General features: G+C 33.9%; 1 protein-coding gene across 1 annotated transcript in view; it reads left to right on the top strand.

Moving 5' to 3' along the window:
• The window catches only part of LOC149770148 (uncharacterized), a 30,570-nt gene extending 26,142 nt beyond the window's left edge, over window positions 1-4,428 (top strand). Inside the window, exons 10-11 of the mRNA XM_089949331.1 lie at window positions 1,283-1,407; window positions 3,734-4,428. Coding sequence (XP_089805457.1) covers window positions 1,283-1,374 — 92 coding nt within the window. The 3' untranslated portion in view covers window positions 1,375-1,407; window positions 3,734-4,428. The remainder of the gene's footprint in view (window positions 1-1,282; window positions 1,408-3,733) is intronic.
• Window positions 4,429-12,106: the final 7,678 nt, after the last annotated feature.

A 12,106-nucleotide genomic window follows, 5' to 3' on the forward strand; every position in this document is an offset into this window, starting at 1 on the left:
ACATAACAATGGCGAAGTATTATCGGTTAGGTAAACTCGTTGTTTTTGACCATTACAGTAATGCATCGAGTTATTAGGGATAACAATTATTATTGCAAAATGATAGCTGTGATTTCCCTGTTTAACACTTCTGCCATACAAATTTGCTGATATTTATTTGTCTATTTCATTGTTTTGTCATATCTCATTTGACATCAAAGTTGCACTTTGTTGAGTAAGTTATAACAATATTCTACACACGTGTTATGTGGCCAACACATGTGTAGCTATCTTAGATCTTGTACGTCTCTGTCTTTAAATTTGAGCATTCTGCAAATATATTACCATTCTGAACATACCTTGGGGGCTGGCTTTGCCGCGGCAAGGTAAAGCACCTCTAACAGCAGCAAATTAACGCTCATACTCTACAATATGTTCCAGAACTTAAACAGTATTAGCTTTTTGCCTCTTAATGAAGGTAATGTATGCATACATTCAATGGATATTTTATTCAGAGTTACATAATAAATGATTCCCAGTTAGGGATTACTTTTCGGCAATGGTGATTGTCTCTACATATAAACTCGTCTAATACGAAGCGTTGCTTCACTTTCCCATGTACAGGCTGCTTTGAAATACACTGCTTTTAATAGGTGTGTGCTAAGGATCAACTAGATTATTGTACCGTTGATAAAGCATACGCCGCTACATTCAATCCGAATCAGTAGTAATTAAAACGTTTATCTCGGAATGTGCTTTCAATTTTGCATCGTCTAAATTTAGCAAGCCGTCATTTTTGTTTTATATAGATTACAAACCTCAAAAGATAGCTCCCAAGATGTGTAGAGACTGTGTCCCTAAACTTACAAAATCTTTCGTATTTGTTGAACCCAGGATTTATCAATACAAAATTTTAGCAGATAATTTAGATCAAGCAAAACTAACAATCAATTAATTTTATGAAAATGCGTAATTTTTATGAACACACACACACACACACACACTGTAGGTACTGATGGAAGATTTTGCAGAAAGGACTAAATTAAATTGTCAATTTCAGGATAATTAAAGTTAACGACCGACACATTATTTTTAAGGTAAAAAAGTTTTGATTTAAGCTTTCCAAAATGTACCAAACTATCTATCTTTCACAATTTTGACAACCATTTGCCGATTGTATGAAGCTACTAATACAACGACTGCGTTGCATGAATATATTTGTTGCACATATGTCTTAATAATCACTATCATCCTATTTATGCTGTACGTTCATAGTCTTTCTAATGCTTGATTATTTGCACAGAAAATAGACAACTTGCGGATCGTTTGTACCGGTACCAGTGCTTGCCACAATTAAAAGACACAGAGAGAAATTATGTGATGAAACCTCGGTAATGGCAACTGTGTAAATCTGAGATTCCAGTGTCAGTAAGTGCCACTCTTTCTTTCTTTCCTGCAAACAATAATGCAAAAGATTTTCTGATCCAAAATTGATTTCCTCAAGATTTTCTCAAGATTCTCTTTGTCATATGACTTTATCTATTTTCTGTATAATTTTACCAGCTGGCTTTTTGAGCAATTATATTTTGCATTTGTCAATTTCTTTCTTTGTTGAATTGGATTCATATAGCTTGTATTCTTTAAGGCTTCTTTCAATAGTCGTATAGTTTTATGTCGTAATAGCTTTAATTGTGCAATTCACTTGTTTATTATGTTAAATTTAAATCCAAGAAATTTAATCGAAGTTTTGTTTCTCTTTAGTGTTATTCAGCTATTATATTATCATGTCGAAAAATAATGTCTGTCACTTATTCAAATTAACTAGATTATGACAACGTTCCAATATTCTCTATCAAAATTCTCTTTTGTGAGATGGTTATTCATTATACCCATTATGCTTTCACCATTCGAGAATATTTAGTTCTGATTTTATGTTTATCTTTTTAAAATAATCTTATTTTTAAGTCTTAAAAAAATGTTCTTTGAGGCAACGTTCCTTGATATGTAATGGCAATCTAAATGACCATGTCGTTTAAAACTGAAATTTCGTAATTCATAGCTTCTCATTGAGAACAGATATTTCATTTTTTGAACATGCAGATCAAGATAGATTCCAAGCGTTACAGTAGCGATGCAGTTTTGACAACTATATCATTGTGTGTTGCATTAACGGTTCAATTACCGGATATGCATGACATTCTTAAGGAGACCAATGCATTTTACACAGGCGAAAAAGGGTGTAGTAAATTCAATTGTAGTGTATTTTGTTGTTCGAGATTTGCATATAACTTCTGATGTTACAAATTCAAGTTTATTTGCAAAGAAGTCTAATGAAATATTCAAACTGGATTAATTTCAAGTTTTCTTAAATATTCACACTTATTTCTTCAAGCTGTAAACAATGTTTGCTGCTTTAGTTATTTTATTTCTACAAATTGTGTTATTTTTTTTTAAAAATTGGTACTAATTTTTAATTTCAATATATCACGTGTTTGTGTCAGTACAAGGTAAATCTGGCAAAGCCTTATTACATTTGATTGTATGGGTTATTTTACTGTAAGCGACTTTTGATCTTTTGAGAGGGCTTATGATTACTGCAAAGATTATTTTCTTTGATTCCCTGTGAATGATATGGAATAATGGAGCTACTACTAGGTCATTGCGAAGGGAATATATGACTTGCAAAGTTAATTTGAAGTACGCGTTGAACACTCTGCGAGGTTTTTCTTCTTTCTTTGTAATAAAAATATGTTTGTAACTATGATTAATGGTTGACAATGATCTTTAAGCTTTAAGGATAATCACTTGCGAACTATTGGCGCATTAAACTTTAAATATATTTGTACAGTTAGCGGTGTAAGGAATCCAAAATTGCTGTAAAGTTTATAAATTGTGTGTATTGTTATGTACTACTCTTAACGGAATATATATCCGTTAGAAAGGATCATTGCACATTAAAGCGTGGAAACAAGTACCTTGTAACTAGATGCCCATAAAGCAATAGCCAAACGTGTATTGCATAAATTTGGACGGGGGAAGATCATAAATTATATGTGTGAAATTCACAATAAAACTGTATGCTGGTGAGTGAATTGCTTCGTCAGGTCACTGGTTCGTAACACAAAGAAATCTTCTCGAAATGTTATTTTATTTAGCATTTGCATGGGGTAACACGATTATGATATGGTTATAAACAAACCCTGAAAATGTTCCTGAAATGTTATCCTTTTGAAAAAGCAGAGTTATATTTAAAAGCACATTATAATTGTAATTTAATTTGTTTGTTATCTAATGCAGTAATTGTTCTCTGTGTAGCATTTACAAGCCGACTTGTAAATTATGTAGTGCGTATGTCTAGATCAAATAATGTCCAGAATCCTAAAATTTCTTTCAAATATCAAATGTTACGTAGTTTAAATGCGGAAAATAGCCGGATAATTATGGCTTTGAATTTGTTTCAACAAATCTTTGATTAAAGTATTAAATTATCGAAGGTTCTAAATAATAATCACGATGGATTAAGAGCTAGTTACTTAGGAAGCTTACCTATATATATATATATATATATATATATATATATATATATATATATATATATATATATATATATATATATATATATATATAAAGAGAAAGAAACAGTCTGTTTTACAAAGTAGTGATTAAATATTTCAAAGATATTTATAACAGACTAGTTTTCGCTAATTTTGCACTCTGGTTTACCATTTTAACTTATTTGTTTTGGTGCTTTCAGATGTTATTGAAACTTTCTGAAAGATGAGGGATTAGTGACATGAAGTTGGATGTTACAGTCGTGTGAGCTGTGCAGAAAATTGAATGACTTATAGATGAAATGGTGCAATATATTATGTGCAATGTTTTTTTGCGTTTATCGTGATATAAACTCTCAGTTGCATAATCTCAGAAAATAATGTCCGTATACTTTAAGTTGTCGTATTTTGTTCTGTTTTTGTTTTAGTGAAAGCAATGCCTGCTTCATGTTGACAGTTCTATATTCCCCTTGACAGTTTTATTATTATATCATTGTTATATCATAAAGATGTTCAATACTTCCCATAGTATTAGAGATGTGTTGCTTGAAAAATCCACTTTCTTCAAGCTACTATCTGAATTGTACAATTTCCTCAACCTGTTATTTTAAAAGTCGACGTTTCGTTGAATGATTAGGTAAGAAAACATGATATTGTTGTCTGAGTAATAATCTTAGGATTGTGTGTAAAATAAATTGATTCATGACAAAGGTCTTTGGTTTTACTTGAGTCATTCATTTAGTTGGAAGATAGAAACATCTGCATTGTTAGGATATCATGATCTGTTCATGCTGTATTAAGATTATAGCGTGAGTCAGCGATAAGTCATCGCTGTTCTACTGACTTGTTAGTTATTGTTTTGTTTGTCCTTTTTTAAAATAAATTTATTTATCTTGTATCTAGCTTTGGTTTCTTCACTAATACATACTTTTATGTAAAATCTGCCATACTTGAAACCTCATATTCGTTTAGTATTATAGATGTCTATTGTATCCTTTACGTATAATTGCGTTTTAAACCGCATCTTCTCTGCAGTTGTCAGATATAACCTACCCTTGATATGTATGGGAATGTCACTTAGAAGAACTATAACAACAAACTTGTTAATGCATATGTTATAGCGCGGGGAACGTGCAAAAAGTTATGAAATGAGCAGTGAGGAATGACTAATGCCGCACCTGCGTTCTCTATTGTCATCAATATCTCTGGAGGAAAATGGAAAACAAATAATGACAATGATTTGAACGAAATTACAAAATACTTTACTTTCAAACATATAAGACATCTCAGTGCATTTTATAACGTTTACTTACATAAATCAAATGTGAGAATGCATATTTGATCAGCATCTTCTGGTCAAGCTTGTCGACAATAGTAAATGGGGGGGGGGAGGGAGATGAACACAGTAGAAGTTACCTCATATCTCCTAACATATACGATTTCGCCATTTTCTGCTTGACATTTGCTGCTCATATCTCTTCATCAGAAATCTAGAACAAAATGGATTATAAATGCAACCACTTGAATTATAATGTTTGTACTGCATACAAGTGGACTGCGCATTATTGTTATTATTGTTCTCATTTTACTATCTTTGTATCGTTGTTCTTCTCTTGCTGTATTATATTTTCCCCAAGCAGTAACTGAAAGATAGGGCAGACTAATTTTGCGCACATTCTTAAAGAATTTGTGATGATTTTACTTCTTGTAATATGTATGAAAAAATTACAATGAATAGTACGGATGACTAAGAAAGCACTTTTTAACAGATTGCGGTTGCAGTGAAACTATAATTGGGCATGTCAAGATTGTAGCTGAATCAGTTTCCGTATTTCTATACCACGGTGTCAACTCATTGTTCGGAAATATTCATGTAGTTTCGGAGGAAATCAATAAGTTTCTAGAAGACGACGATGTTCATTGTCAAAATAATGTGATGTACCAATTATATGAGAATAAAGAGATCGATTGACAATCAACATTTTTATTTTCATGAATTAATAATAAATTAGAAAAATATATAAATTGCAAACTTAAATGCATTTAATAAAGTGCAAATGTTTCAAAGTAATTGTGTTTGCGAGTAAACAAAGGAGAGAGAAAGTTATGTATGCCGAATAAATCAATAAAGACCACATACGCAAAGGATGTAGATAGGTGATGGATGTGGTTGTTTCGACTTCATTGGCTAGTATAAAACTTTAATTACGAAGCTTAATAATCCAGTTAAATGAGAGAAATTAGCATGAACTGATTCAAATGTATGCAAACCACACGCACATAATGCGCGCGCGCGCGCGCACACACACACACACACACACACATAACTAATGTACGTAGATGTTGGAAAAGGCATTTTTAATTTATTATGCACTTGCAAGAAAAAAACCACGAGGGTTAAATTAGATATAAAAGTCCAGTTAAATGCGAGAAGGCTAGATTAGTGTCAACGGTATGAAAAAAGTACAAAGCACGCACTCAAACGCGAACAGACATGTACAGCTGATGTAAGTAGTTATCAGAAGAGGCAGTTTCGAGTTCACATGCGCTCAAAAACAATCACACAATTAAAATAAGAAATTAAATGAGACAGATAGAGACAACTTTGAGCTGGATGTAATGAATACAAACCACACAGACAAACGTACACAGACACACACACCTGATGTAGGTAGATGATGGCGGTGGTTCATCGATTTAATTCCCGTTTACTAAATTCACATTAGCTAATTATGTTAATGTGTGTGTTTATTTGTGTATGTGTATGTGTGTATATGTGCTTGTGTGAGAGAGGGGTCGGTTAAAGACATTAAATATGAGCAGATCAGTTCACAGTCTACCTAACTAGCTCCATGTCTTTTCCAAATTATACGACTAATTCAGATAACTTGACATTTGCACTGTAGTTATGTATTCGCTACCCCTTTTAGTTAATTATTTAATCAAAGGTATTTTTTTAGTTATCTGGTGTCCAATATGTAATTATTTATAAACTGATACTTTGTCCTCACCGCTTACATTGCACACAGCAAATTGCATTCACTCTCAGAAAGTAATATGTTATGGTATAGTCCACTTACATTCGCACAGTCTCACATATCAGGAGCTGACATTTTGATTTTTTCTTTTCGCTCGCAGTATTACACAGAATTCAATAGTTAAATCGTATTTCACAATGTCAGCTGGGATTTGGTGTTATCGCTCTCACATATGCATCGGCATCATCAGTCCTTTTAGTAACCGAACAGAAAACAGTTCCACCTTGATAACATCACAAGGTTGGTGGCAGCGTCTGCACATACATTTTACATCGAAGAACCTGTTGAGAACTAAACCATGTCCAGGTTGGAGATGACGGCTTCCGGAGACATTCCAGCATCTGACAGTTCCATGATGGACAAGTTTGAGGAATAAATGTCACCGGGGACACAACTTTCACTTCTGGGCTGCTTCGATTCCACTATCGAAGGTTCTTCAACTGGTGAGGTGGTTTGATGAATAAAACACAATTTCAGGAAAACCTGGACAGTGGCTGTTTGCCTAATTTAAAATCCACAAAATTAAGAGACTTAATGCGTCAGCTGGACTGCATGCATGTTGAAGAGCAAAAGCGTTTGGAGGAACTACAGTCAGTTTATAACAGAGATGACGTTATTCTTCCTAGTCGTGACGGGAGAAGATGAGCAGAGAGTTGCGGATAATATCCCAGGGGTAAGAGGTAAACATTGTTTCCGACAGCCAGTAGTAAGACAGGAGAACTATGTTTGATCATCACCACCTTTTTATAGATAATCATAACAGCTTCCGATTTCATTAATTTTTTTTTCATTTAATCAAATCAGGACTATGCTGTGGTATAAAACCTCTTATCCCAAAGTAGTTAAATGCATGCTTAGCCAAAATGTAGTTTTTGGCTTCAATTTCTGTCTTTATCACCTACATGTATGGCTCCTAAGCAGAAACCAACTTTGGGCTCAATGCATGTTTAACCAAAATTTGGCTAGTATTTGCAATGTCCTTTTGTATGAAATGAATAACTGTTAGATAAGAAACTCTGTGAAACTGTATGATTAGCCAAATTTTACTATCCGCTTCATTTTCTTTTTCCTTTAGATGCACATATGACTTTTAGGCAGTAACTATATTTTAGATAAACATAGTATTATATGCTCATTTTTTCCCAGTTAACTTTACATTGTCAGAATCGTTCAATATTACCCGATACTGAACTCGCGCGACAATACACATACAGATTCACGTGCATAAAAGAACTACTTTCTATTGTAAACAAACAATGGACACAGACGCCAGCAAATCTGATTTGTACACAAATCATGTACACTCGCGTAAGAGGCTCTTTACGTTGTGGTTGTTTAAATTTTTTCTGAATGAACTAAAACATGTTTCGTGGACTGCAAAAAAACCCAGCTGTTTTGGCGCATTCCGCGTTGATACAATGTTACGGATTTAGGCTAGCTACATTATATAAAAGACGGAAGATAAGGTCCTTACAAATAACATACAAGTGACAAGGCATAGACTGTCTTCTTTACCTGGTCACAAGAATGGCAAAATAAAATATACTTACAGTTTTACATCCTGCATTTCCTCAAAATGTATTTTCTTAATTCTGCAAATCCGAATTACATTTGCCATGTCATAGGTTTTCAATCTGGATTACACATTTCGAAATTGTGCTGTAATTTCGATGATAAGTGCAACTGCATCCTCCTTACTGCACTCAAAATGAAATAAGCATTAAATTCCATAGCGTCTTTTTGATAATTGCAATTGAAAGACTTCATATTTTTCCCACATTATGATTTCAAACATTCAGTGACAGAAACAGAAACACATTTGCAGACGTAAATACGCTTCTCCCGCGCCACTTCAATCTGATGTATTTCATGTATAATTTGCACAGATGAATCCAGTCCAAAATCACAAACTTTCGTCGAATCGAAACAAAATACCAAAATATATTCATTCCTGATCAAATGGAAAAGTTGTTGCAATGCGCATTCATTCGCAATATGACTGCAAATTTCAATTTATACTAGACACGCCATTTTCTTTCGAAAGTTATGTCGAGCGCGCGACTAAGTTCAAATTTATCTGGGCGGAGTTATGTGCACATTAATAATGATGTCATTGTGTAATGACATATCTGCGCTTGTGTATTTAGTTTGGAATACGGCGTTCATTCATTTACGTTGTTTCTTGTAGTGTATTTTGTTTATATAATTAAACCTTAGGTATAATGTCCTCTTGACATTTTCAATACAGCTAGTTTGCTGTTGGTGACCACCTGATCAATGTGACTTGTAGCAACTGCTTTTGATCCTATAGAACTTTATGCGCTGTGTATGGACACCATGATCATCCCATCACTGAAGTAATCGATACATTTTAAAAGACATATTAGAGATCTAACTGGCTAACTGAGGTGAATGATGTACCTAGTTACAGTTGTTACAATTTTGGTTGAGCTTTTGCAAACAAACAATGTTCCACGTGTTACCTATTTTGTATCAATCCATCCGCCCAACCTATTTTCCGTTCTGTCTGCCTCTGACGCTCCAGATGTGCTTCCTCATAAATTGCTTGTAAATCATCATACATGACACTATAATGTGCATAAGACCAGCCATAAAGAACACTTACATGTGATCCTTATGTGAGTTTTATATAGAACTTTTGCTATTTATTCTGCTTACCATCATACATTGAGATATATGCCACAGCGTTTACAAATTACATTGTGACCTACTGCATCAAGAAATGGAACAAAATCATATTTGACCCATTAATTTGTCTTTTATTTTAGTAAATTATCTTTTGTTTAAATATAAATTCTTGAGGTTAATTATCTCTCTTAACCAACACCCCCGTCGCACCATCCACCACTAATCCATTCACCTTTTGGTACTGACGGAAATGTGCATTTATACCTATCAGAATAATGTCTAATCAGGGTACATAAATGTCTTTTAGGCCGTTATTTTCAGAAAATGAGTGGGAATTGAAAATAAGAAAACGACAATGACATAGTCATTAAATATCCATTTTAGAGGTAAATTCGCAACTTTTAAAGATTGAATATTTTCAAATAGTGCTTGGTTAATTTATGCCATGAAATATTGGGAGAATGCAAGCACGTGCATATTTACTACTCATTACACTGGACCGGTGTGTTCTGTATTTCTGAAAGAGATCACTTATTTTGCTTTGAACTTGGGTGAACTGTTAATTTTTGAAGAAAGGAAACTGTCTATATTTGTTTTGGTGGTTCTTTCAGAGAATTTGATAATAATAAAACCCAACTTGTCATTCCTGTATATGCAAAGATTAGTTTTTGTGGACTTTGATGACATTTTTAATATATTATTGACCATATTGTGCCAAGTAAACAAGAGGCAAGTTTCTGGTCCATAGACACACAGAGGACGGCCAACGTGGCTAGTCTGGATGGACATTGAACCAGTGACCCTTAGATTAAGAGTCTGATGCTCACCAAGCTGATCTATCACAGCTTTCATACTGACAAAAAGGTGCATGATGAAAACAGACGGATAAAACTTTTCCCAATATATGTATATATCAGTCTTGTTTTCAATAGCAATTCGGAACGGCAATTGTAGTATTATGTCTGTATTTGAATATTTCATAAAATTAAATAGGATGTTCTTATTGGGGTTAGAGTATGTAAGTCAAATAGAGTAAGTAGGAAGCATATTACGAAGTACATCAACTGAGTAAGTAGCATTCTAATTCGTTTTCTTTTAAAATTTGACACCACGTGTATAATAAAACTAATATATATATATATATATATATATATATATATATATATATATATATATATATATATATATATATATATATATATATATATATTTGTCATGCTTACTTCTGAAATTGTTTTGGAGGCTATGACTGAGCATGATACTTACATTTTTAATATTAAAAGTCCTCTTCAACAAGGTCAAGAAGGCACTGTAACTTACTGTAAGAGTTGAGTTTAATGATGTGTAACATGGCAAGGCACGTTTATTATGTTGTTCGTAAATAACTTTAATTATGTTAATCATGTTGTTCGTTTCGCTTGTCATTAATTGACACAAAGTGTATTACATTTATTCATGACTCAATATTAATTTACATCAATTGCGGAAATTGATTCATTTTATTTCACTTTTTGAAAGATATCTTTGTAGTTCCGGTAACTTGTTATTTTCTTGATCTTTTCTATGATTATACAATTGCAGCAACTACTATGATACGTATCAAGTAATGCATGCCTACTACATGTTGTAGCATTGAAGTAACTCAGGAGAAGCAGGCATGCAAAGCAGCCCTGACATCCCGAAATTAATCAATCCGCGAGAAGTACGGTACTTACGTCTCACAGAAGGAACACCATGTATTTGTTTGTTTGTTTTTCTTTGAGTTTGCTTCTGAACTCTTGTGTACGTATTAAAATTGTTTATAAAGTTCAGCTCTACCTGGAGCATTTACTTTTTGTGATGTTACCATTTCTGGTGTTTTGATAACCTTACAATTTTCTTAAGTTTCACTTTCAAGAACTTGTTTGAATTCTTCCATTTGTTTTGTAAATACATTTAAGTTTCCCTTAATAGCAATTTAAGTTATTTTCAAATAATCTTAAAGTTATTTCAAGTCACCTTCACATTATTTTCAAGTTACCTATATGTTTAATAGTTACTGACTTTTTAAAGTAATAGGTCCCCATTTCTCACAAACACCTCCTTGACCTAGTGCTGATACAAATCCAAGTGATGCTATACCTAATACAGATCAGGTTCTAGTGTTGATACAACAAATGGTCCTAGTGCTGATACAACTATAAGCGATGTTATTCCTAATACAACTTCTGTTCCTGGTGTCGATACAATTCCAAGTAATGCTTTTCCTGATACAACTCTTGGTCTTAGTGTTGATACAGCTCCATGTGATACTATTCCAATAAACTCCTGGTCCTAGTGCTTATACGACTATACGTGATGCTATTCATTATACAGCTTCATTCGTAGTGCTAATAGAACTCCAAGCGATGCTATTCATTTCACAACTCCTCGTCCTAGTTCTAATATAATTTCACGTGACAATATTCCTAACACAACTCCAGCCACCGCTCCGGTGGCCTAGTGGTTAGAGCGTCCGCCTCGGATGTGGGAGGTTGTGGGTTCGATCCCCGGCCGAGTCATGCCAAAGACTTACAAAAATGGTACTAACAGCTGTCTCGCTTGGCGCTCAACATTAGGAGGCTAGTGTTAGGACTGGTCGGCCTGGTGTCAGGATATGGTGACTGGGTAGGACATCATGCTACATGTCTGCGGCATGATGCCCCAGTGCTAGACATCACTATAAACTGCCAAACTGCAGACATCGTAGCGATATGACTGCAACATTGTTAAAGCTACGTTAAAAATTCAAAATCACACAAATCACACATCACACAACTCCAGTCGTAGTGCTGATACAGATCCCAGTAGTGCTATCCTTAACACAAGTCTTGGTCCTAGGTCTGATACAACTCCATAGCATGCTATTCC

This window comes from Sinohyriopsis cumingii, unplaced genomic scaffold (assembly GCF_028554795.1).
Source record: "Sinohyriopsis cumingii isolate HCF-2022 unplaced genomic scaffold, ASM2855479v2 utg002626l, whole genome shotgun sequence".
In the NCBI taxonomy this organism is placed as follows: Eukaryota; Metazoa; Mollusca; class Bivalvia; order Unionida; family Unionidae; genus Sinohyriopsis; species Sinohyriopsis cumingii.